This window comes from Motacilla alba, chromosome 3, assembly GCF_015832195.1.
Source record: "Motacilla alba alba isolate MOTALB_02 chromosome 3, Motacilla_alba_V1.0_pri, whole genome shotgun sequence".
Classification (NCBI taxonomy): domain Eukaryota; kingdom Metazoa; phylum Chordata; class Aves; order Passeriformes; family Motacillidae; genus Motacilla; species Motacilla alba.
Window position 1 is genome coordinate 41425044 of NC_052018.1, and position 26893 is coordinate 41451936.

The following is a 26893-nucleotide window of genomic DNA, read 5'->3' on the forward strand; positions in this document are numbered from 1 at the left end:
CCAGCAATGATTGCTTCTGAGAATCCCTGCTTTAACTTTGCTGAATATTTGCTCTGAAGGTGAGGATAACAATATGCTATTGTGACTAGCACATATTTGGCAATATATCTTTTTCTGTCTTACCTGTTAAATTTCATCTTTTTATTGGAAGGAACAACCTCCTTCTATCAATGCACAATAGCTAACATTACTAAGCTAACTCTCAGCTTCAGCCACTGGCTGCACATCACCACAGATAACAGAAAAAGCATTTCCTGAGAGCACCCGTGTCACTATTGATGCAAAACATTCTTTTATTACTTCAGAATCTCCATGTATTCAATGCAAGTGTTTTTAACTATGTCTTATACCATTTATCCTTGATTAAACCTCTTCTAGATAGTTAATCATTAATGATTTCTTTACAGTTGCTGTGCAAACAGCTCATTCATGCCTATGACATATCAAATTTCACAGACGTGTTCTTTAATTGGATTAATTTATTTCTAATCTATTGAAGTCCTCACTATAGTAATGCTTGACTAAATAGACATAAAACTCTCTTATTTAAACTGCTAAAATAAATTTGATATGTATTCTATGAATAAAAATATTTGACTGAATACATGTAATACCATTGTTATTGTGTACCCAACTAAGCAGAAATTATTGGGAATAGCACATTAGATATGACGTGCTTGGGCAGAAGGATTTCAGAGGATGCTGATGATTTTTTGGCAGAAATTATACATTAACAGTTTTCAAATGCTAATAATTTCTACATCCCATTAAGGGTGTAATAAGAAGAACCAGTAGGAGCTCCTCTTGATTTTCATGAAGGTTGTTGAATGTTGTCGTTTTCAATCCAGGGACTTTTTTAGAGGTAAGTGCTTCATACCAGTCCTGTCCCCTCATGGCAAGGGAGACCACACAAGCCAGCTAAGATGTTTTGAAGATTCTCTGCTCTATGTTTTGTAACAGTAACTGAAGAGCTGGCACAGAAGTGGATAAAAGTCCTATATCTGGGTGTTTAGCAGCCACAAATACAAATATGTAGCTATAGACTATGAGTTATTAGGGGCATATATAACATTAAGCCCTAACTATAGGGCTTAAGTATGGTCCTAAAACTCCACTTTCAGATTTTTCTTTCTAAAACTAGTAATCTTGAACTCCATTTTGCTGAAGAATCCTCTGATCTATATGTTTCACCACATGAAGTGAGAAGTTTCATGAAAAAAAAAAGCATCACATTGCAGAGAGGTCACTGATATAACACACACTGTCCTGTGTGTAAGAAAATGCACATTATGGCATAATTATACCATACATAAACCCCTCATGCACTGACATTTCAAACATTGTGTGCTCTGCCCATCTTATCTGAAAACTTGAAAAAGTTCAGAATGGGATAGCAAGGATGATGGGAATAGGGATGGGAATGGGATGATGGGATGATTGGAATAGCCTTTCTATAAGAAAAAATTAAGGACTCGCCTCATGTTGAAAAAGAGGTGACTGGGAGAACAAAATAAGATCAGTAAATTGTGAGCGGCAAAGAGAAGGAAGACACGAGTAGGAAGCAGTTTTTCACTTCTTTTTTCTAAGGCAAGAGTTGGACTCTAAAATGAATGAAGAAAAAGGAGGCTTTTATTACCCTGTTTACTTAACTTTGGCAAAAGCCAACATGGTGTCAAAAATCAAGCCAGCAAATTTGTGGAGGTAAAAAACCCACAAAACATTGACAACTAATACATTCAAAGATCTCATGTGTTTCTAGAAAGACATTTGAATTTCTTGGAGTCTGGGAGAAAGTGCTAGGGAAACACGGATGTATGGACTGCATGCTTGTCCTATTTTTAACCTCTCTCCAAAGTATTTCCCATGGTCACTATCAGCATGTGTCTGATTCTGTACCACTGTTCTTATGTTACACTCTATACCACAGTAGTTAAGCAGTTTCCTACTCCAGTTCCTCTGAAACTATGAAGAGAGGTCCTGAAAATTTGCTGTCATTACTTTTAATAATTTATTCTAAAACTTTGTGATGTTTCAGATTTTCTGAACTCCTCTGTGTTCCCCATAATTAAAACTTTTGTTGTGACAACCTTCCTAAGATCCTAAGGTGAACGTTTAAAAAAAATAGCTAGCTTTTCTGTGATGACATTCTGGATAAGCTTCTGTGATCTGGGAATAAATTATCCAAGGAAAAAAAAAGCACTTGAAAAATTATTTACTGTTCGTTCTATTTGTTCTTCTTTGGGAAATTTTCTGTCTGCATGCAGCACAATGAACTTCCCCATCATTCCACACTACTTTTTCTGATCAGCTACACCCTATAGTGAAGCGGCCTGTTGAGTGAAAAAGGATTTGTGAACTCCATCTGGTAGGGTGTCCCATTTACAATAGATCCCTTCCTCTTTCATCTGATTAGTCCTTTCTTGTTGTCAGACTTTCACCTTCCTCAGAAGGACCAGTATTTTTCTACAACAAAAATCTTTCTGTTTCACTAGTCCAGAGTTCCTCAGGTTTGGCCAAGGGAGGGCACTTTGCCTCTGAGGGCTGTCACTTGCCATCAAGAAAAAAAACATGCTATAATACTTAATAACTACTTTTCAACTGGAAACTACTTTTCACCCTTCTTTTGCCAAAATTTTAAAATAGCTAAGGGGAGGAAGACAGGCAAGGACTTGCATTGGAATTTTGCCTTTTGGGAAGAATGGTTTTTTGGTGGTTTTTTTTTTTTCCAAATTAAAACCTGTTTTCCCATTTCATTTTCTGGACCAGAGTCAGACTGTTTTTTGACTCCTTCTTATCCACAGCCAAATCTCTACTGCAGCCAGATCCCACACACATTACTTGCCACTTGGGTCTAAGTCTCTGTTCTTATTGGACTCAGCTTGGTCATCCCGCTTTGATAGACATACAATGCAGACTTTTATGCTGATTAAACAGGAGGCAAATACCAAGAAAAGAAAATATAATGAGGTGTAATGTAATGCATAAGTCTCCATTTTATTTGATAATTTCCTAATAATCACTGAGCCTGTCTCCTCAAAGTGTACATAATACATGGTTATATTTGTTAAGTGGGTCCATTAAACATTTAAATTTATATTGGATAACCTGTTTGACTCCCTAGACACTCTGGACCACAGAATAAGTTAAACCACCATCTCTTGCACTACTGCTGTTACCCCATATTTTCTAGGAAATTCAGAAGACTTTTTTACTGGCAATTATTTCTTTTTAACAATGTTAGGATAACAAAAACTGTACATTAACATGTACAGTTAAGGAAATGCATGCCCTTGTAAAAATCCAGCTTATGTAAGTCTTCAGTGGGTTGAGTGTTTATAGGTAGCCAAATACTTAATAGGCATATCTAAAATTTCTCAAAAAAAATTAAAATAATCTAATAAAACACAATAGTATCTAGCTATGGTCTTCTTTAGAAACCTGAATCTGCCTAGTACCTTTGTCCTCTTGGTCATAGCTTTGAGTAGAACAGTCAGGGCCTTAGTTGGCTTTAGCTGTTCTGTTGTCACTGCTCCACATGCATATTCATCAAGGGTTTCTGGATGCTTAGGATTGTCTCTGACTAAGCAGAGACACTGTTATTGTTCCCATAAAACTGTCCACAGCAGTATTCATGCAGATCAACTCCACTGCCAACCTGCAGCTGTCCTCCAACTAACACTACAGCCACTCTGCAGCTGAAGGAACTGAACACTTATTTTGTTAGTGCAGAGTCCAGCACATCGCATTGTAAGAGATTTGCTGTGCTTGTGGGGGCCACTGCTGTAGCCCACATAGAGCGACTCAAGAGTGTCACACTGTGCAAACAGTGCTGTGCACCTTCTCTCCTATTGCTTCCTGAACTCACTAGATAGCACCATGGAAGCCCCAGTTGCATGCTCCCATGTTACACCATTGTAGTCACACCAACAGGCGGTTTTCTTGGGTATGAAGCCACATCCATACACCCACTGCTGTTTTTCACAGACCAGAGAGTACTAAGGAGGCTTTTGAAAGCTATCTTTTGAAAGATAGCTATTGAACCATCCTACCAGAAGCTTAGGATCAACAGAATTATTTTGCAGCCAAACACCATCCAGAAGTTTGGCTGCAAAGGGGAGGATGCTATCAGGCTATTTATCCCCAAATCCAGGGTTTCTGGGAGTAAATATTCCATTGAGATAGGCCTCAGAAAACAGTCATTAAAAGTTATAATTTTGTTCTGTGCGCAAAAAAGTCTTTGAAAACAGCAAGAGAAAAATAGCATGCAATGCCTTTGGATGGATTTCAGCAATCCAAAGCCGAAGTCAGAGAGTTTTCTACAGCAGCGGCCCAGGCTACCAGCTGCCAAACATAGTACAGAAACAATCAAAGCTACAGGCTACTTGGGAACAGTGAGCCTTCGGGGCATGTTCACTTCGTCACTGACAGCACACATGTAAGAGCATTGAATGCTGGATAGGTTTAAAGGTCTTCACTCTAGGTTATGTCAAAATATCTGCACAATGCTTCGGGTATAGCCAGACTTTAGTTCGCCAGGCATTTGAGTTTCCATAGCTGCACTGAAGCTTCTGCAGATAATAGCTGTTATTTTCAACATTGCTGTCCCCAAGATTTATACACAGTGGTTTGTAGCTGAAAAACTACGGCTGTTCTCTATTAGGCCCCAATTCAACACAGTAAAAAAATGCGTCCTTCAAGCCATCTCTATTTGGCAAAGCCAAGGAATATTCTTATTTCCATGCGTGTGCCTAAGGGGCTTTTAATTTCAAAACTGAATTCACCAGGATATAATCGTGCACTGAAAGTTATGTCTAAGAACTTTTAAAGCCTGACATGTGCTCAAGTGCTTTAGTAAATCAGGACTTCTGCAATTTAATTGCACTAAGTGGATGATAACAAAAGACAACAACAGGAATAAATCATCTAACTGTGTTAAAGATCATGAGATTGACTCCAGACTTCAGCCATCCCAAGCCTTCCGAAGGGTCAGACGCTATACCCTTGTTCACACAGAGCAGTGCCTGCCTCCATAAATAGTGTCATCAAAGTGAAAGGGGCTGCCTCTGAAGTAACCCACTGAGTACGAACATATGTGCTGGAGCCTGGCCCACACTGTAAAGTACAAAAGAGAGGTGAGGGAAGGAGAATTAGATTTCAAACAGATACTTGCCACTGTTGAACGGACAAAGGAGATTTATTTGTTAACACTTAATTTAGGCTGTGTCAAAATGCCACATTTGTGTACGAATTAAAACCTAGCAAGAACAACATAATGTAGCGGGAAGATCTTGCCTCAGAAACAGTTTAGTAACTTATCACACCTGTTGCACCTCGTGATAATTACAGTGAAACAACATGGGAGTGGCAGCAGTGCCAAGATGCAGCACAGAGCAACAAGAGCAAACATGCAACGGATTAAGGAAACAGAAGCAGAGCTAGTAAAATTGTAAGCCTACTTAAGGAGCACACTGCTGTAATGAGAGCAGGAGCCGGTTCTGCATCCGGTTTTATGCAGAGTATGAAGAGGGTGGGAGCATGGAGGGGAATCCTTTGATAGCAGTGGACTGCTTGGCATGTCTCTTCTGCACATCCACTAACACAGTCCACAGACAAGCTACAAATGTGGTGTAGTAAAACCAGCAGACATTCTTCCGGCTGCCTCTTCAGCTCTCTGAACTATCACAGAGCAGTGAATATAACTCTTAACTCCATAGTTCTCTATCTCCCCTGCTCTGCCACATAGAAGGACCACTGAGACACCCTCAAAAGGCATTGGAGCACCCAGCTGCTGGTGTGATGTTCACAAGCCACATTTATGCCATTCAGATTGCGGAAGGGCAGAGTTAGGATAAAGTGTGAACAACCTCTCTAGCAAGAACAGCTGTGCCACAGTGTACAGTCCAATGCTTCCATGTAAAGTAAAATCTGTGGCAGTTTACCTTAAACCATAAACCATGGCATTTTAGGAAAAAGAGTCCCTGGAGCAAGCCCTGTACCTTTCATCAGTGAAGTGAGGCAGACAGCTGGAGATAGTAATTGTTTCAGCCATTGAATGTGTCTCAGCCCCAGACAAACATTTTACAAGACTCAGTATTTGAGAGGAGGGTGTTTCCAAAGGCCTGGAGCAGCCCACACTGAATGGGGAAATGATGAAGTGGAAAGCATTTGAAGTCGCTCTTCCTCCTTGGAATAAAGACACATTTTTGTAACCTTGAATTTCATGCCATGTGAGACTCTCAGCATGCATGCATTTAAACTAACAACTGGAGGGATTTTTTCCATAGGTCTGAGCTGCAATCCTTTAATCCTTACTCTAGCAAATAAAACTCTTCATATGAACAGCGACTCTCAGCTCTGGCCCACAGTTTTAGTGCCTTGGCCATTACAGTCACCTGGTTTAAATACAAGCATAGAAATTTGGAGTGAATTAAACAAATGGTAGCTGAGAAAGCCCCTACATGAACAAAGAAGAACTGCAGTAATGTATTGTGGACACCTGGAAAAGCCTGTCTCCTATTTGCAAGAATTATATAAACAATGTTCCAGGGAGACAAGTCTGTAATAAAAACTAATGGTGAACAAACAGAATACTGCACTGAGTAGTTCAAGAGGAGTCCTTTTATTTTTTTTTTTTCTTTGAGACATATGCTCCCTGAGCATTTTGATTTATTAAAACAATTTGTCAATGTTTTTACATTGCTATTCAAATCATGGGAATGATGGTAGGCTTTCCAGTCTTAGGAAAAGTACATTGCAGATTGAACAGAAAAAAATAGGACCCAGTTCTGTGCATTACTAGGCCAGTGGCAAAAGTTCCCATTAATACAGACAAATATAAAGGAAAAGCAGCATGTCAAATTTGTTGCTACTATTTACAACTATTTAAGAAAGAATCCCAGATATTATCCAGGCAAAGTCACTAAGCCATATCTCTAGTATTTAAGTTGGATGACTAAGCTTACTCATGCAACTAATTACACTAATAATATGAGGAAAGGTAACTTTCCTAGGGTATTCCCTGTCCTACCTACTCCATTACACATTTGAGAGATACAAGAGAACAAGTATCTACCTATGACCAAGGAAACAACTCTGTGGCAATTCCAAATGGGTCAGTTTGAGAGAAAAGTTCAAGAAGGGGAGGCCCACACTGTGGCTGTGGAAATACAGTTTGTGGATTCTCCCATTGACTAGGAAGAGACAGAGGTGAGACCTGATATACCAGAGACAGGAAAAAAAGAGGATTTATATGAAAGATGATGAAAAGATATAACTGTGACTGTCCACAAATATGGGGAGAGCTTTTTCACATGAAACACAAATTTCCCTAAAGCCCACTTAATATGCCAGGAAGGACATATGCCAGGATGTTTTTGAAGTCTGAGCCATCACATATAAAGATAGCACCTTTCTTACACCATCATTTCAAATCTGGTAGTACACAAAGCTATGAATATTAATAATAACAATTTAAAGATTAAGTGTGCAGATACAATTAACAGTTAATTTTTTTCTAAATTGCATTTATCACATTGTTTGGTAAAACATTTGTCAATATGGCAGTTATATGGGAAATAATCATTCAAATAAATTGCATTCAATTTGTGTTCCTAATCAGTCAGTTACACAATGTAACATGAAGAGGTCAACTGGAACTATATCAAATACATGTTGTATCATTAGAACAGAGATTAGTCACAATTATGTACCTAATCCATGTTATCTGTATATGACACCACTACTGCCATTCTTTTAAACGCTAAGGGACAACAAAATGTATGTAGGAAAGGTTCTCTAGCTTTCTCTGGGGACAAATTATTATAATATTTGCTCATGCTCAGAAAGTCAAAGGATTTGGACTTTGCATTATCCATTTGTTTAAAGGAAGGTTGTTTGCAGTCTAAATATAAACTTAACTTCAGCACTTTCCATCTCTATTCATTGACTTATACTTGAGTCCATTTATGTGATAAACATGCACAGCTAATAATCAATGATATGGTGGCTGTGTGTACAGAACAAATAAGAAAAGAAACAAATTTTCCATGTCTGTACTCACATATCCAAAACAGAACATAATGCAGAACATAATGAAGCACATATGTGCTTTAAGGAAGAGTCCTTAAAGATCATTTATATTAATTTTTGATACACTTCTATTAGACAAAAAAATCCCCTTCCATTGCCACCATGTTTATTTATTTCAGCATATATACTTACTACAAACATTAGTGCTCAAACCTAGCATTCATGTTCTCAAAACTTGGGACTTATGGAAAATTAAAATCACCTCTTTTTAACTTTCTTAACTGGGGTGCGTGTGGGCCTTTTTTGCATAAACTCTTTCTCATTCTTTCTTTATTTTTCATCATTGCTCTTACCCAGGGGATCTGGGAAGCTGCAAGGTACAGATTCTTGTTCCTCCTGCCCAGCCTGCATGGAAACTGCTTCAGACCATTTTGACTCTTATGGCACTCGGTATCTGCTCTTTTCTAAAACAGAGAACTCAGATTCCTTTCAATAGTAAGAAAAAGCTCCCTATCCCATGACCAAACCAAAAAATTCCTGGGGTTTTACCTGTGTGAAGAATTACTGTGTGAGAGGCCCAGGGATTTAGCAGGTCAAAAACTTGCACTACATCTTCCAAAACTTATGACCCCTTTTGTGATTTTCCCTCCAAAAAGAACAAAATTTCCCATTCAAATGTTTTTTCAGCAGGAGTCATTCCACCTTTCAAGTTCTACCCTGTAACTCCAAATGAGTGGGATTGTGATTCTGTTATTTCAAAACTCAAAAGCCCTGATTTGCACATCTTTTGCTGTCTCCTCATCTTAAACATGCAAGAGTCTGTATGGAAAGGTTTGTATTTCTCATTTGTAAGCAAGTGTTTCTATGCTGGGTTTATAAGACGACCTGGCTGCAGTGGGTACACCTACTCCTGTCCCTCAGCCAGGACCTACACCAGGGGCTCTGCCACACGCTTGCTGCCAACTAGGAAAAGCACAGGAGGGCACACACAGACTGCTCATCTCAGCCTCTCTTGGTTTGCTGGAAAAATCCAATGTCATCCTTACAGAACAGCAGTTTCTATAAGATTTATACCGGCATTAAATATATTAAACACTTGCAGATTTTGGGTGCTACAGGACCTCTGCCCAGCCCTCCTACAGTAGAGCCTACCTCATACCAGAGGAAAACCACAAGTCCTGTAACCTTACATTTTCCTCTATATTTTCCCCACCTGCCTTTCTCATTTGAGTGATGCTGCTGACTCTGAATAGCTCATTAAGACAATTAAGCCTGCTCTAAGTAGGAGTTCAGCATCCCCCTAGCCAACTCTGCCGCCATAAGCCTTTCCCTAACAGTTCCCTCTTCCTCAAGTTATCTGTTTCAGAGCCTGACTTCATCTCAGTTTTTTTAAAACCAGACCTTTCTTGGCTTACAGTCACCTGGCAAATGGCAGGGCCTGTTTTTCCCATATATTTTTGGAATATCTGGCTAGCCCAAGAAGAATATTAATGATGACAGTGATGATGATAATAAAAATAATATTTATCTAATTATTTGGTGGAAGCTACACCCATCTCTTGGAGACAGGGCAGCAATTTCAGCAGTGGCAGCCCTGCTGCAGAAGTAAATAAAATGCAATCTCTTCTGCAATGCCCTGATGAAGAGCCAGCCAGGCTCGATGAGACCTCAAGGACTTGAGCATATCAAAACTAGATTTTTATGCAGTGGCAGTGTCTATGTTGCAGCTGTCAGCAGCACATGGCAGTTGCTGCAGCTGGTGCTGGACCTCCCAAATTTCAGCATCCCTACTTTAGCCAGCCTGGCTCCCTCTCTGCCCACCTGCCGTCCTTCACACTCGAGGCAATTAAGCCAAGAGTGCAAGGCAAGACTTGAAGATTTACACCGAGGCATAAGGAAGTTGCCCTGTGGTGTAATTTCATTCTCTAAGGGAAATCTTGAAAGCACAGCTATAGTCCTCCCACATGACAATTTGGCTGCAAGCAGGTTCTGAAAATCTATATGCATTCACCAAAGTGCCTCCACCGATAAATCAGCTGAAGAGTAGGGATCGCCCTGTTAGGGTACCGCTCCTGGGGGGAAAATCGTCCTCCCTGCAGGGCCGTTTTGGGAGGCGGGGAGGAGAGTGTTGAGGCACTCCGAGTGCAGCTCCCAGACGGCCGGGGATTCCTGCCGGGGCGCGGAGCCGCGGATGCTCAGGGGCTGTCCGGTGGCCGCCCCCGCGGGTGGAGGCGCAGCGGGGCTGTGGAGGGGCAGGCGGTCCGCGAACAGACTGCCCGCCATGGCCCGGGGCAGCCGGGGGGCTGCCAGGACACAGGCGCGCGGTTCAACCTGTCACGCTGCTGGGACACAGCTCGGATGGGTTTGTCTGAGTCCCCACGGGGATCCAGGGCATTCCCTCCTCGCCGTGCCAGCCTGAAATTCTCGTGCCATGGCAAGCAAGGGACAGATCCTGCTGACCCTGTTTTTTCATGCAGGCGCAATGCCCCATCTTAGAGCAGGACGCCCGTTATCACCTTACATACCAAAGGGATCACACCCTAGAAATGAAGGTGCCGTGACCTGCAACTCCTTTCCCATTCCACCAGCAGCCCCTCCACACATGACCAGAACCGTGGCCTCCGTGTCGAGCCACTTCATTTTGGGAAGCACTCCTTAAACTGGGCTACCAAACCACTTGCCACTGTGCATGCACCAAAGCCGTGATGGCAAGATCATGATGCTGCCATCATTTTTCTTTTAGGAAAGGGGAGGGTTGTGCCTCTCAGATGCTTCCAATACCTACATTTATCTCCAGGAAAAAAAAAAAAAAAGGCAAAAAGCAGAACAGAGGAATATTCAATCCCAAGGATCAACGAAGGACCGCCAGCCCTACTGGTCCTGCGACACTAATGAAGCATCAGTGCTTCCGGCAACAGCTACTGCCATGTCCAGAGGGGATAGTAATAACTACCATGAAAACACTTAAAAATAATCCAGCCGAGCTTCCCTTCCCTCACTGGGCCTCTGCGTTTCAGTACAAGCAAGATAGCCAGGGCACAACCCAGCCATTCCAAAATGCAGGGAGATGTATTGAGATATATGGTATCTCAGCACTTACTCTGATATATTTTTTTTTCCTATTTAATTTTAATTTTTTTTAAAGTTCAACTGACCCTTCTGGTCACCAACTTTCTTTGTGGTTCACTGTAAGGATCGGTCTCCAAGAACAAAAAAGAAATCTCTGAGCTTTGATAGAGACTCTGGATGAAATTAAGAACTTCAAACCCCAGATTTTTGAAAAGAAAAACAGATGTCCTGTTTGTTGAGTATAAATAACTCCGTACGTGGAAGCCTTTTCTTTTACGCCGCATTAAATTTTATTTAATGCTGGGTGCATTTAAACTTAAAAAAAAAAAAAGGAGGGGGGCAGCAAAATATGTGGGTGACAAACCTCTAAATCTTTTCCTCTCTCGAAAGAGAAAGAAACAGGCAGACGGGAAACCCTTCATCTGGATGAAAGCCCTCAATGTGTTTCCTAGCAGACCTGGCGAGCCTGCCCTGGTCAGTGAGGCGGCGAGGGAGCGGGGAGAGGAGGCGGCGGGAGGGAGGAGCGGGCCGGGGCAGAGCGGGGCGCGCCCGCAGGTGCCCGCCCGGCGCTCGGTCCCGCCCGGTCCCGCAGCTCGGAGCGGCCCTGGGCTGACTTACGTGAGCACGTAGTTGACGCTGACGATGCAGTGCGGGCGGGAGGAGCGGCTGTTGTGCACGATGGTGGCGTAGCTCTGCACCCACACCCAGCCGCCGTGCTTGGCCAAGAAGCGGTAGTACTTGGTGGTCACTTGCCCTTTCACCAGCACTGCGGGGACAAAGCGAAGAGAGCCTCAGCGTGGCTGCCGCCTCTGGTTTGATCAGCCCCGGGAAGAGGCGCGCACTCCCCCCAGAGCCCTGTGGGCGACCAGAGGGGTTAGGAACCCCTCAGCCGCACATGGGGAAGCGGCGGGGGCAAGGGTGGTGGAGCCCCCAAGCAGGGCTCATCTCTGTACCTGAGATCGTTATCACAGGCTAATATGGGAGATTGGTAGGGCCGGTGTGTGTGTGTGTGTGTGTGTGTGTGTGTGTGTGTGTGTGTGTGTGTGTGTGTGTGTGTGTGTGTATGTGGGGTCGTCTACGGCAACCGACCCCACACGTCCCCATCCTGAAGTATCATCATCGAGATTTTGTTCTATAAATCTGTCTTTGGGTTTTATCTCTTCTCGTTACATTCTCTGTAAGGAAACTTACCGGAAATTGGTATCCTTTCTATTCATCTGTCCATGTATTAATGTCATCATGATCTCAATATAGAATAAAGTACATCTCGCCGAATCAGGCTCACTACTGCAGTCAAAATTAGATATACAGATAAGATTTGTGAGACTTGGTGAAAGTGAAATAAGAGTATTGATATTTCACTGGTATGGCTTTTTGGAGCAGGAAAAAAAGGGTTTTCCTATCCAGAATTTGAAGAGGCAACAGCGCCTGAGATTTGTGCAGGGCAGTTCTTGTCCTACAACCAAAAGAAGAGGATGGAAGAATAACCTTTCATTGCCGATCCCCTCCGTTTGCCGCCTGCGTCCAGAGTTCAGTCTCTGTCTAACCTTGTTTCACTAAAGCCTGAAGAAGATTTTGCTTTTTCTGCTCTCCAGAGAACTGGCTTTTCACGTGCCGACCTAGAGGCAAATCCCAGCAACCCCAAAGTCCTTCTGCAAAGGGAAAGGATGGGGGGCGGGGTTTTAAACAAGAAGACCATCTCCTTACACAAGTGATGTGCGCAGCGCAGGTGAAAGGTGTCGCAGCCATGGACGTGGTGGTAAAGGGTCTTCTCTATCAGGTCCTGGGGCTCGTAACCCGTTAGCTCAGCTACTCTGCAAGTGACATAAGCAGCGAATATAAGTGTGTGAGGGGACAGGAGAGGAGGCCTGGGGAAGAAGGCACGGGCTAGGGGAATAGATTTGGAAATAACCCCAGCTCTACCTGGAATCTAAGAATATGAGCTTCATGTCTAGGCTGGCCCGAAACATGAACATATTGCTATGGAGCTTGATCTCCGTCACGGCGCTGGGCGGCAGCGAGTGGCCCACGGCGACCAAGCCAACGTTTTGGTAGCAGCCGTCGAAGGGGGACATGTCCAGGCTGTACTGGCGGATCTTCAGGTACCCGCTGCAGTGAATGACCTGCAGCAGACACAGGAAAGCTTGGCGGCTACTCAGCAGGGGGGAAGGGTGTGCTGAGACAGGCGTTCCTCCCGACGAAGAGGGCCCGGACAATTCCCCCCATCCCCCTGCCGGTGCGGCTCCCGGGAGCCGCTGACCTGAGTCTCCGCCCTGGCAAAGCGGCACCGTTTGGGAGTTTTCTGCGGTTCTACCGGGGTAGATTTTTTATTTTTTTTTCCCCATACTGGAGTTCAGCGTCGATCTAAGGCCCATTAGAGTCAAGAACATTTTTTTTTCCACTGGCTTAAGTGGGTTTTGGCCCACCTCCTAACTGCGCTTTCATTATTCTTGTGAAAAGGAAAGACGGGGAACTGCCAATACAGTAATGAGGAGTGTATGCGCGTGAGAAAGGGCTCACATATGTGCATGTGTCATATGTGTAAGATCCGTCTGTTATATGGATGGAGGAGGCGCAATCCCTCGCCAAAAAGTACCTTTGATTTAAGTGTATCTCCTAAACGTATCCTTGCAGACAGCTGCTGTCTACTTCTACTCTTACTTCTCTATTATTAAGATGTTTCTTCTTGTAGTTCAGCAGGTGTTCTCGGTCTACGGTACATCGTGACACAACATCTCCTTGGGTTATGGGTACAACCCCCTCCTCGGCGTTTGTGCTGACACAAAGCAGCGAGGAGTTAAGAGACAGCGCAGGGCTCTCCTTACTGAGGAGCCCCGAGCAGAACCATGTGAAGCACCTGGTCAAAACCCTTGACTGGGAGAGCTACCGCTGCAGCTGCCAAATTACCTAATTAATAAATAAATTAACCCAGGGCTCCGGTTGTATCACCTGAAAGCTGTCACAGGGAACATCAGTGGTTGTGCGAGGTTCAGTTCAAAGGGTAAAATAATAATAATTTTTTTAAAAAGGAGAGAAAAAAGGCCCACAAACAAACATCAAGGGGAGCTCGATTGCTTGGTTTTGGTTTTGTGGTTTGAGCTCTTCAACCTGAAACTCTGAGAGAAATGGACCACATGAAAGAGCCCTGGGCTGGGAAAACCCCCGCGAGAAGAGGTCTCACCCCCTCTTCTCTCCCCATTTTCACAGCCTTCCCGGCACAGGCACACGGGAAGGCTGGTGCGGGAGCGGGGGGGGCGGGGGGAACGGAGAATCTGGCCGTGGGCACGCACCTTGTAGCCACCGCAGGTGAGGCCCGCATTCCTCTTGGCCAGGACGCATTTCATCCTCAGGAAAAAGGATCTCTCGATCTCGTACTCTGGGAAGGGGGAAATGCAGAGGTGAGGTGAGCCACAGGCTCCGCTGGCTCTGCGCGGTCCCCTACGCGACCGCGGTCGCCAGGCGGGGGCGGGGGCTGTGTGCTTTACCCTGCACGAAGTGCGAGTGGTAAGGCTGGTGCGCCGTCAGCACCGCCGTCATCTCGTCATGGTCGGCGGGGTGGATGTACTCGTAAATGCTGTTGCCGGTCAGCTCTACCTGTGAGAGAGGAGGAGGAGTAGGGGAGCTCATGGCCGGCACCGCGCACCCTCTCCTGCCAGTCGCGGGGGTGGTACAGGCAAGCACAGGGGCTAGCAGGCCCCCCAGCGTACCTGCGACAAGCCCAGGTGCACCGAGGCAGTCTCCGAAATGTACATGATCTTGCCATCCGGAGCCACAACAAATATGAAACCATCCAACGTCTGCAGAAAAGGGTAGGGAATATAAATAAATTAATAGGCAGATCCATTATATACCTGTCCCTCTGGTTTTATTTTAGCAAACAGGCGTCGATGTTCAGGCTCTGATTATTCAAAAAGTTGAAAGGAAATGGGCAAATCTTGGACAATAATCCCTCTAAAGCTCCTGGACCCCTGAGATACAACCTGCTTCTCAGAGGGGTCGAGATCAAAAGTAATGCAAAGTGTCTTGAAAGCATCTAAGAAGAGGTCCTGGCTATCTGGTGATAAATATGTGGGTCCCAGAAATCCCGAATACTTCTATTTCAAAGGTCACAGAGGTTTAGTGCTTGTGTATTTTATAAGGAGAACTTAAGTGATCAAAGAGAATTTAAAACTCTCCACACTGTAAATAAGACAATTTGTCAGGTACATTTCAGCAGACGCAGATGCGACTTCTGGGTGTAGCAAGAGCAGAATAGGCCTTCCAAAGGCCACATGATTCCACCAGAAATACGTAGTGACGGTCATAACTAATATTCTTTGGTATTTCAGAGCGCTGTGAGTTTGCAGATCTGTCCTCCCTGATTTGTGTCTCTCCTAATGTCAGTGCCCGCTGAGCCCTTCTGTCCCGGCCAGCCGTCCCTAACCTGTTGCTCGAGCTTCTCCCTGACACACCACTCTGAGTTTCATCACATTGATGATATGTGTCACCTTGTTAATAAATAGGGGGAAAGCCATGCTCCTCTATCTCTGGCACCCTGGGATACACTGTGAATCCCTCGCTGTAGACGCAGTGTTAGATGAGGCAAAGGACCCAGAGGGACCAAGCCACCAATAAAACACACGACATTGAATCACAGTGGTTCGCATTTCTGAAGTGGTTCTCCCCCGCCTACCTTTCTATTAAACACTTGAACGGTTAAAAATTAGTCAAGGTGGCAATTGAAAGCTCAGAAGAGGGAATTATTCCTTTAATCATTAATACCATATGCCTGTCGTTTCCAGACCAGTACCTGCAAAAGATGGGATCCCAGTTCCCTTCCAACATTATCCAGTGGGCTGGTTCGGCTGGAGTGGCCCCAGGCTTCTCCAAGTCCTGTTATTTAAGACAAACAAAAAAGAAAAGTAAGGTCAGGAGATGAAAAATTGACTCGTGTGGGCCTGATGGGGAGGGGGGGAGAAACACTTTTTCCTTGTCTACACTAAAACATATATGTGTGTATATATATATATATATATATATATATATATATATATACACACAGACACAATCTTTGGGAAACTAGATGTGACTTCGTTGAAAATGAAAGCCTCTTTTGTGCCTTTTTTTTTCAATATCTAATTCCTCCGAGAGAAAAATACCCAAATACTTATTTCGACTTAACGGTGAAGTTAATTTTTCAAACCTAAGTGTAACAGCATGCCAGATCCAAGTGCCTTTCAGTGCTGCTTTCGGCTACTGGGAACTGTCCCCCCTGAACTTGAGGGGAAGAGTCCTAACCTCACGACTTCTCGTCACTGTCCAACGGCACGGACCGCCCTCCCTCCTGCCCCACGAAGTCTGCCTCCAGGATTCACCTCTATCCCTTCCATCTCTCCTCCTGCTGCTTCGGTGGGCGGGATAGCTCCCGCTGCAGGGAGGGGTGATGTGCCTCCATAGAGCCCATTCCAGAAATTAATCTTTCCGGATTTGTCTAATGTTTTAAGCGCATCTTGTTTTCTCCTATGCAAAGCGAGTAGTAATAAAAGCCACGTGGAAGTTACTTCACCGGAGTAAAGCTATTCATGGGCGATGCCTTTTCACGGTGTTGTTGCTGAAATAATTTAAACGGGTCAGTTAAAATCTTTGAGGCTTGTGCCATGAAATAAGTCTCACTCCGACCCGCACAAGCAGTAAGAGAGAGTAAAACGGAAGGGAAACCTACAAATCCCGATCGATGGCTGGGGTGCAGGTAGCAAGGGGACCCGAGCCGGCGGGGTGTGCTCACTCCCGCAGTGCGGGTTCGGGAAAGGCAAGACCTAGTTTTCCAGTTATTTCGAGGTGCTGACAGCAGGCAGCCGCGGGCATCCCTCGCTATTGACCGGCCTCACCCAGGTGTTTGCCGGTCCGAGCAAAGCTAACGATTTCCTCCGCACTCTTTGAGCGGGGCATCCCAGCGCGGCCCCTGTGTGCTCTCCCCACCGCCGGAGCGCTGCGCCCCTCTCGTCTCCGCCTTTCGCTTGCTTCTCTCCCCTTCCTCCTCTATCTCTTCACAACAACTTGTGTCTTCACCACCCTACACTTTTCTCCTTCCTCCTTAACTTCATAGCTCTACAGAGGCGGGAGATTCTCTCTGGCCCGTTCCTCATCCTGCAGCTTCAGCATGTAGCAGGTCGCCAGTCAGAAACAGGCTCCTTCCCATTAATTCCTCCAGGCCAATTAACGGGGAGCCATCCGCCAGGATGGAGGATCACCTCCGCCCCCCGTATTCAGGAAGGAGCCGGCAAATCTTACACACCTTCCAGGGAAAGAGAGAAAAAACCCGCGATATATTTGTTTTTCCCCGAGCTCCTCAGAGGTTTCTCTGCTGGGGAGGCAGGATGGCCCGGTAGCGCTGAGGTGGCTCCTTGCCACGTCCCCCACCCGCGGGGAAATCTAAGTGACAGGTTTCTTTATTCAAGACTAAATCTGCACTGCCCGCCTATGATTTAAGTTGCTTATTAATCTAAGTTTACGGCTCTAATTATTCTTCTCCTAAAAGGGAAAATAACCCGACCCCAGCGGGTTAATGAACAGCTCACGGGCATTGCAGGTTAACCTCCCTCGGGAAGGCGGTTCTTCACGGCGCGCTGAGCTCCTCTATATGTTTCAGGTGGAAACCCCGCGCTGCTGGGTTCTGTCTGCTCATGGTTTATAATTAAACGTTTTCACTTGTCTACCTGAACCGGCTTTTTCAAATCCTGTCACATGAGACGATCCTTTGTGCTGCCCAGATGTTTTCAGTACTTTCAAGTCGGAGACTATTTCTAATCGTTGCCAATCCCAGCCTGTCCCAAATCGACGGCCTCTCCTGATGCCCCTTAAATATTGTTTTTAAATATTATAAGAGAAAGCCCCCTCCACTAATTTTCCCTCCCACCTCTGCCCCCCTCCCCTCCCCATTCGCTTTAACATCCAATTTCCTTTTATCGAGGGGCCAAACTGTGATTTCTTGCACTTGACCTACCGCAGAAAATTCTGCAAATCCTTTGATTGTCTATTTAAAACAAAACAAGGAAATCAGCTCTCCCTTTTGCTCCAGGATTACGCTTGGAAACAAGATCTAAAGATTCTCTTGTAATTTGGAGAGCCAACAGCATAATAGCTTTGGAATAGAAACAAGCAGCTTTGTGAGAAGAAGGATAACTAAATCGTTTTTAGGCAAAGGATTTTCCCAGCTAAAGTGGCCGAAGACAAAGCAAAACATAATCTATTTTGGAAGATTTCCAAGTTATGCCACATTAACCTTAGCAGATAAAATTTGCTTTCTTCCCTGCGGCCCCTCCCCCACCGCGGTCTGGTTTATCATATTTACATAAGTAGCCTTAGAAGGGATGTATCTATTATGGATCTAAGGAGCTAGCGAGCTCACATTTCATTTGGAAATAGAGGGGAAGTTTTACTCTTGCTTAATACTTGATGCATTGTAGAACCATTTCCATTTAAATACCCCCGACCCACGGATTACCTCCATGGACTGGCTGCATGGGTTTAGTAATTTCCTGAAAATGAGATTTCGATTTATAAAACAAGAAACCAATTAGTAACCAAATGAGGCGAAGTAGATCCACTAAAATTGACCTAATCCCATAGGCACCGTTTAGGTCAGTTCTTGGCGAATGAATGATGAGCAACCGTCTAACATAAGCTCAAGGCATCATCCAGCTGTGTTATTCAAGCAGAGAAAGAAATTTTTTTTAAATGGATCGAGCTTTTATTTCAGAATGGATTTGATACTCTTGCCAAAATATGGATTATATGCTCCTGCCTAAAAAACTCTTATCTAACGATCTCTTTCCCTCGATGAACTTTTTTTCCTGAGAAGAGAAACTATTTATGCCACGAGAAATTTTCTGCTGTTGTGAGGGGGGAAGGGAAGGGGGGGGGGGGGGGTGGGTGGGAAGAAAATTAGTAAAAAAAAAAAAAAAAAAAGAAATTATTTTTTAAAAGAGAAGAAAAGAAAAGCATTTTATCCAGACCATCACTCATCGTTACCCAGCAGCCTTCACCTATGTTGCGCGGAACCTGCACGGAGCGAGCGTGCTGATTCATCGTTTCTCTCAGCACTCTCCAGTGGAAAGCCACTGTGCTTTCCACATCAAAAAGCATGTCCATCGGTTTCATGGGCTGGCTACACAGGCGGGTCCCTGTGAAATGCCTTCTCCCACCCAGCCGCGCCCACCCCCGGCACTGAGAGAACCGCTCCGCACCGCCAGCCTGTCCGCCAGGCCGGGCGCACAGCCAGACCTGCCGCGCTGCACTGCCCTGGTCCTGTCCTTCCTTCCCCTCATCTTTTGATTGATGCAAGACTTGATGTCGACAGCCAATGGAACCGGGGGCTGGGTGGGCACCGTCCCTATCCAGTGGCGATACTCTTTCAAGAAGCTTCTCTGTCCCACGGAAGGGGGAAGAGATTCCTGAATCGTTTCTAATTTGATCTAGGCAAAGACAGAGGAAGGCAGGCGCAGGGAAATGAGACTCCGAGAAGCCAGGGCAGCTCCTTGGCCCTGGTTGATCTCCGGGTTACTTGTCCCTCTGTGAGCATCTGCAGCGCAGAGCCCATCTCGACCCTGTCCTTTGTCTGGCAATAGCAAAGGGGGGCGGGGGTTGCGGTGGGGGTGGGGTGGCCAGAAGATGCAAGCCCTTATCTACTTTGCGCTGATTTGCCGGCTTTTAAAAGCAGTTACGGCGATTTCCCCAGCGGGCTCGCAGTCCTGAAACCTCAGCGCAATCCGGATTCACTGTAGCGGGCGACTTGACGCCCCCGTTTAAAAACACTTTGTGGAGAGCCCATCCTGAGCTCCAGACCCGCTTCTTTGAGGGCCAGACCCTGAGGCTACCTCCCTCCGGGGCTGGGGAACCCTTGGGTACCCCTTCGGGGGTTTGTCCTTGTCTGGCACACAGCCCCGAACGGCCGGGCGAGGCCCAGGGAAGCTGGCTTGGAGACGAAGCCCCGCAGGCAGGGAACTCTTTCCTGTTGCTGTGGATGGGCAGAGGGAGAGGCTTGGAAGGCTCTCTCGAAGGCAGTACACTGCTGTGGGGGAGCGCTGGGAGCCTGCCCGACGGGGCAACCGCAGGGAGTCTTCCCTAAGTCGGGTCCCAGCAGGTCCATCGCGCGTTTCTCTTCCAGGAGTTCCTCAAAACTCCCTTTCTGGGCAGCGGCTCCCGCCGTCGCTTTCCCAGGTCTCTCCGCCGCCTCCCGGGGGCGGCGGCCCGGGGACGTCTCCGTATGCTTTGGTTTCGCTGCGCTTTCTTTGCCCTTTCAAGAGCCGCTGTACGGTTGTTAAAAAAGGACGAGCAGCAAGCAGCTCATTCCTCGCCCGCCGGCGCCGAGGGGATGCTGACCCCACAAAGGGCGCGGGATGCGGAACCCCCGGTCACCTCCGCCCCGGGGCTCGCTCCTTCCATGCTGGGCAGGACGACGACGAAGGTCGGCCCGGGCACGGGCACCGGCTTCGTTCAACCTGCCCAGCAAAACCTCCCTATAGGGAGGACGAGAACGTCACCCTCGTGAGCGGCTCCTGAAGCAGCACCTTTCCTGCCTCCCACTGCCCCTCGCCGGCGCTGCTGCCACCAAGGGACAAGCCGGGCCGGGGAGTTGTTTGAGAACAGGGAGGCAGGACAGCTCAGTCCCCATCTCCCACGCCGTCGTTCTCCCTCTCTGTCCAGGGGAAATGACAAACAACAGCTCCGGGAGTCACCGGAGCAGAACCTGCACGTCCTAGTCACCGGCAAGCCAAAAGGCAAGTGGAAGTTGTATCAAGGAATTAGCTTGATTCGATTAACCATTTAATTAAATCGTCTGCCGCCAGCGCTCCGTTCTGCCATCGCCTAACGCCAGACAGAGCCGATTTCCCAGTTAATTTAACAGGCAGTGGTTAATGATAACTCAAAATCTCGGCCAAATGAGGCTTCTGTGAAGGACTGGGTCGCCGTCGGAGGGTTCAGATGGAATAGAATTAGCTATGCTAAAAAAAAAAAAAAAAAAAAAAAAAAAAAAAAAAAAAAAAAAAAAAAAGCTGCTCATTTCCACTGCCTGCGCATGCCATTAGCAACGTTTTGTAAAGATTTATTATCTCGGTAAATCACACGTATTCATTTGAAGTAGAGATAAATTAGCATCCCTATTTCTTTATAAAAATAATGATAACAGGGAGGAAAAGCCCTGTTGACTAAACAAACATTCCTGTTAAGAAAATGGTAGTGGAAATAATGCTGAGGCTGTTTCACTATAGAAAGAAAAACCAGGATTTTGGCAAACACGAGGCAGCGGAATTGCGCTTTGAAATGCAAACAAACGGAACCATGTCCAAAGTGGAGACAGGGGGAAAAAATCAGGGCATTTTCGAGCACCAACTACTTATTCGTTTCTCCAGAAGACTCAAATTCAAGAAGCCCTTATTTCGAAGACATAGGGGAAGGAAGGATTTGCACCAACGCACATGCGGTTTATATGCAAGTTGAAAAATATTCTCCAACGTGAAAACAGTCGTATGTTTCCAAAGGAAATATGATTTTTCCCCGCTCTTCTCATTAAGTATTCCTTCTAAAACATGAATCTGTGGGTTTTGTTGGTTTGTTTTTTTTTTTTCAACGATCCTGCTAGTAGTTTAGTTCTGCTCTTTACATTTTAAGTTCACATCAAAACTGGAATTAAACAGAGATTCAGCATGGAGAGTAAACTGCTGCTTAAATGAGAAAAACTTCTGTAAGAAAATAAACATTGAAACCTAATGCTCAATCATTTCCCTTTGCAGCAAGAAAAACAGCATTAAATCACCTATCCACGTGGGAAACGGATTTCTTTTTTTCTGTTGATCTCTTCCCCCTTTAAAATAAAACAAGGTTAAGGGTTTCAATATTGAAATGTTAACCATCCTGATTCGGCGAAAGATTATGTAAACGGAGTCTCTGCTTTTGCCTTGGAAAGCAAACGCCTCTCTGCGCCAAAACATCCCTTTCCACTAGGACAGACTGCAAACCCTCCTTTTGCATCTCTGGTCGCGGATGGAGAATAGGATCTTTAAAATATTCCTAACTAAAAAAGAAAAACAAAACCCAAACGAAAATTATTTACTGTGCCACCTGCGTTTTTTGTTCGGGTTTTATTAATTGTTTTTCTCCCTTCCCTTCTGGATACTGCCGAAGGTCGGTAAAGAATTACCCCGCTATAGTAGCAGTGATCACATTGGTTTTGGCGGAAAATTCTTTTAGTCCTTTGACAGCCGGGAGATTTTTCTACCTATTTTTTGCGCCCACGTTTCTTACCATTAGCGACTTACTGTTAAATTAAAATATAAGTATTTGTTTATAATGAACGTTGAATCAGGAGTTAATTAATTAATTAATTCTGCTTGAAAAAACAAACAACCCTTAAAACTCTTCCTTAATGTCCTCAGAAAATTAGCAGATATTCACTCTTTCCAAAGCTGTCTGATCACCGAAAATCAATATAGCTCTTATACGCTTTCTCCTCCTGAAAATAAGTGTTTTAGTACTGAAACGATGCACGAAATCTACGTCTTGCACTTTCGTGCTTGGCAGTTTCAATCTGCTGAAGACCTAATGAAGTGAAATTAGGGATAGAAAGAACAACCCTAGCGCTTCAGTAACTTGTGAGAATTGCACAACCATTACGAGAGACAGCCCGTAGAAAAATTTCTGCCCGGTTTGTCAAATTTGTCCAGGGCCACTGCCTTGTGTTTAGATGTCTGGGGGTAAGAAGGAAACTCCACGTGTTTATTTTGTGTGTGACTCTCCTGGCATTTCACTCCCAGAAAACTCTTGTTTCCAAAATGAACCCGAAATCTACCTACCTTCTTTCTCTATAGGGACCTTTCAGACACAAAAATATGCAGACAAGCGCACACCGATTCTCTCCGCCCTGTCCCCAGCCCCGCGTGTGCGCGGCGATGAGGAGTGTATATCTTTCTGTACGTGATTATTTACAACCAACTCCATGCAAGCACTCTATGGGCAGATGGAAATTCACTCTCGTACCGGGGAGAGGGGGTATAAGTTACTCTGGAAGTGCAGCTTGCTCTTACGGAGAAAACGTTTCTCTACACTGACTCCTCCAAGATCTCTTTAAATGTACGACATGACGTTCCGCCGGGCTCCCGAGTCTCCTACTAGCCATCTCCAGTGTTTTGGCCAACTCATCGGGTCCGTCCCAATGCATGTATCGCTTTCCTCCCCAGGGAAACACAAGCGAAAGGAACCCCAGTACATCCATCCAACATCCCTGTCCTGCCTCCTCCGTTCAGAAAGACTTGTCCTTTCCGTGCGTCATTTCCCCGGCTGCCACTACCTGTTCTCCTTTCGCAGAGAAGCTTTTCTTTCTCTTTCTTTCTTTTTTTTTTTTTTTTTTTTTTCTGGGTGGGGGCACTGGAAAACCAGAATAGCCTCTCCCTTCCTTGCCTCCCTACGCTCACACGCAGCCGGACAAGCACAAGCACACCCACAACGGGAGCCCAAGCAGCTCCCGCCGCGTTCCCGGAGCACACTGCGTCCCGCGGGGTCCCGGGAAAAATCACCCGGGCTCGGCTCCCGCACGGCCAGGCACAGGCGCAGCGCCGGGAGGCCGCTCGTGGACGCCTCGCTCGTGTTTAATAGTGACTCGGGCGAGCGCAGGGAAACCCGCGGGGCCGGGGCCGAGCCGGGCCCCGGTCTCCGCTCCCCGCCTCCTCGGAAGTACGTGGGAGGGAGAAGAAGCCTGCGTGGGACCGCGGGGAAGCCTCCCGGCTCCACGCCGCGTTGCGACTCCCACTCTCGGGCCTTTGTGCCCCGCTCGCAGCGCGCCCCGGCCGCGGCCCTGCGCAGGGATGCGCAGCCCCGGGGATGCGGGGGCGGCGGTCCCGCGTGGGGCTGCAGCCCGCTCGGCGCCGGGCCTCCCGCGGCAGCGCCTCGGAGGGGCGAGCCCTTCCGAGCCTGCTCCCTGCCTTTCTTTCTAATGCGCGGTTTGCCTTTAATGAGGCTGCGAAGGCTCCGCTGCCCCCCGAGCCCCGCTCAGTCGCCCCCGCTGCCTCCGCACTCAAATTAGCATCTGCTGCGGCCGGCAGCGGCCCCGGCCCCGGCGCGCTTCGCCACACGGTTCCCCAGGGCATTCAGGCATCCTGCGCTGCCACCGAGGGACGGGGATCAGCTATTCTTCTCTTCCCATGATTACTCACAGCCTACAAGCAACACCATATGCTTCTTCTGATCAAACAACCCGCTACATAGGCACCAGTAATTGACGAGACCTGCTCGAAATCACGCAGAAAGGTAGCCTACTGAGACCGCAGGAGTTGACAAATCATTGCTAATAATCCTTTTAGGAACATCATGGGCATCAGGGTTTGCAATAGCTTTATTTTTATAAAGTATGCGCCGACAGCATAAAGGACAACTCCGTCTCCTTTGAAACAGAGGATTGTCCCGCATAATGATCTTCAAGGTGGCAGAGCAAATAGAAGAAGAAAGTGGCTTGATGAAGACTTCAATTATTATTTTTAAAGGTTTCATTTAACCCCTTCTTTGGTTACAAGTGACTCGGTGATATGGAAAGTTGTTTCAAGAAATCATTGTTAAATGCACTGGACTGAAAATTACTGCCGCAGACTTTAGGTATAAACGTTCATCCGTAACCTGGGGGCGGGGAGAGGGATGTGAGATTACCTCCCCTGTCCAAATGACTGCCACATTGCATATTTATTTTAGAAAGTAGAATTAGTACCAGTAGTCCACACATTTAACCAGGGAAAAAAAAAAAAAGTAAAGACCCTCAAACCACCAAATCAGACAGAACTAGAGCAAAACAAAACTAGGCCACATACACACTCTTAATTTGTAAAAAATATAGGCCAACCGAGTCAAGATACAGCTACAGAAAACTCATGGGGACATAGCTGTATTACGTTGTTTCCTATGTACACTCACTTTTCAACAAAAGATGCAGCGAATTTTGTATAAGGTCAGGAAAAAAAAAAAAACAACAAAACAACAAAAAAACCCCTAAACCCTCTTGATACCTTTTCTTTCACACGGACCATAACTCCATCGAGTTGATCTAAATAAAAGGTTCGTGGGTTTTTTGTTTTGTTGTTTTTTTTTTTATTTTCCCCCTACGTCTTATAAAATCAATAGAGTGAGAACACGAAAGAACTTTATTCTGACTCTCTTAACTTTGTGCTGTTTGTTTTTCTTGGCAGCCGATCTAGAAGACCAAAGACGATATCTTTAGATCCTGATACTATTTAAAAGCAAGAGACGCTTCAGGACGCTTAAGTTTTCTCTTGCTAGACAGGCAGGTTGTTGCTGCCGTGGAAGTCAACGTGAAGTTTACTGTTGCCTGTCGAGGAGAGTCGTGCCTCGGCTGGGCCACTGGTTTTGCAGCACTGGGTGGTCAGGGGGATTGAATATGTCTGGGTGAAAAACTCCTGCTGAAATTTTCCGAGGTTGATTAACGCCCTCAAAGTGCCCTAGTGATCCTCGGAACGAGACACAACACACTCACACACATGATGTGATTCAGTGTGCTCGACTTATTTATCTAGCCTGGGAGTGAGCACTCCTGCACGCGCGTCCTGTACCTGTACACCGCACCTTTCCTCGAGAGCTGAGCTAAGGCTTCAGGACTTTGCAGGGACTTATGTAAATATTTACCCATATACTAACTTGCCCTCACAGAATTACTATAAATAGGGGTGAATCATGCCCTCTAAGGCCTCGCGTGTGCTTGGTGGGGGATGAACATTTGACTGGAAGACTGGGGGAAAAGAAAACCCGGGTTTGCTTTAGCAGAACACGCAGCAGAGTTCAGTCCCTTCAAGTGTTGACAAAAGCACTGTAAGTCTCCAACCAAACCTGTCACAGGAGCTAAAAGGAAAGTATTTACAACAGAGGAAAGTGACAGCGGAGGGCACCCTGTCTCGGAGCACACCCCGAAGGATTGACCTCCTCTTTTCTTTTTTAATTTTTTTTTTTTTTTTTTAAATGTAAAAGTGATAAATGACATCTGGATCAGAATGAAAATAGAGGCGAATAGGCATTCCCACCTACCTTCTGGAAAAACCACTCTCATTTTTAAATAGCTGGTAGTGAGTCTGATTATGGATGCTTTGTCCAGCTGAGAGGTGATAGCGGAGGGCAGGGGTAGTAATTTAGCCAGTTCATAAAATTCACTGTTTTCTTTCTCCCGTCTAGTCCGGGCAGCATTTTTGGACTTCTCTTTCATCGTGTTTTTTTCCCGCTTCCTTGCTACAATTTAAACTCCAGAGATTCATCCAAAGGTGGAAGGGAAACTCATCTGCAATTCATCTCTCCGGAGCATCAGGCGGTGATTCTGAGCGCGGCCATTACTCAGAAAAAACGTTCTGTTGTGTAAATGCAAACAAGCATTGAAGAGTAGAGGCGTTATTTAAAAAAAAAAAAAAAAAAAAAAAAAAAAAAAAAAAAAAGGTAAATATACTCTGAAAAGCAGAGTCAATTAGCTGGGAAAGGCATTTATCCAGTGCAGCTCAGCACTCCAAGCAACTGCATTAAAAAAAAAAAAAAAAAAAAAAAAAAAAAAAAAAGCTAGAAGATTGAGGCACCAGACAGCAACCAAACGATGTATTTCTGGCCTTTTTTCCTACTCATGGCGGGCAGCATAGTTCCTCGGAAGAGGGTCATAGTAATCCCGTTTTTTCCCGCGATCCGTTGTCAATCCGAAGGCCGAAACGCACGGCCGCGGGCTGCCTCCCAGGGCGCTGGGTGACTTCCCCGGAGCCTCTCTCTGTGAAGACAAGAGCAGTCCTGG

The 26893-nt window shown here is 45.7% G+C and overlaps 1 protein-coding gene across 3 annotated transcripts in view; it reads right to left on the reverse strand.

Moving 5' to 3' along the window:
- Positions 1-26533, reverse strand: part of SIM1 (SIM bHLH transcription factor 1) — a 49551-nt gene extending 23018 nt beyond the window's left edge. Inside the window, exons 1-8 of one of the 3 annotated variants that reach the window (XM_038133553.1) lie at positions 26155-26533; positions 15887-15969; positions 14805-14894; positions 14583-14691; positions 14388-14473; positions 13021-13220; positions 12805-12911; positions 11716-11863 (exon numbers count right to left, since the gene is read on the reverse strand). In XM_038133553.1, coding sequence (XP_037989481.1) covers positions 11716-11863; positions 12805-12911; positions 13021-13220; positions 14388-14473; positions 14583-14691; positions 14805-14894; positions 15887-15969; positions 26155-26329 — 998 coding nt within the window. In that variant the 5' untranslated portion in view covers positions 26330-26533. Of the gene's footprint in view, positions 1-11715; positions 11864-12804; positions 12912-13020; positions 13221-14387; positions 14474-14582; positions 14692-14804; positions 14895-15886; positions 15970-17371; positions 17585-26154 lie in introns of those variants that run through there. The other 2 variants (XM_038133554.1, XM_038133555.1) reach the window with 2 other exon arrangements.
- Positions 26534-26893: the final 360 nt, after the last annotated feature.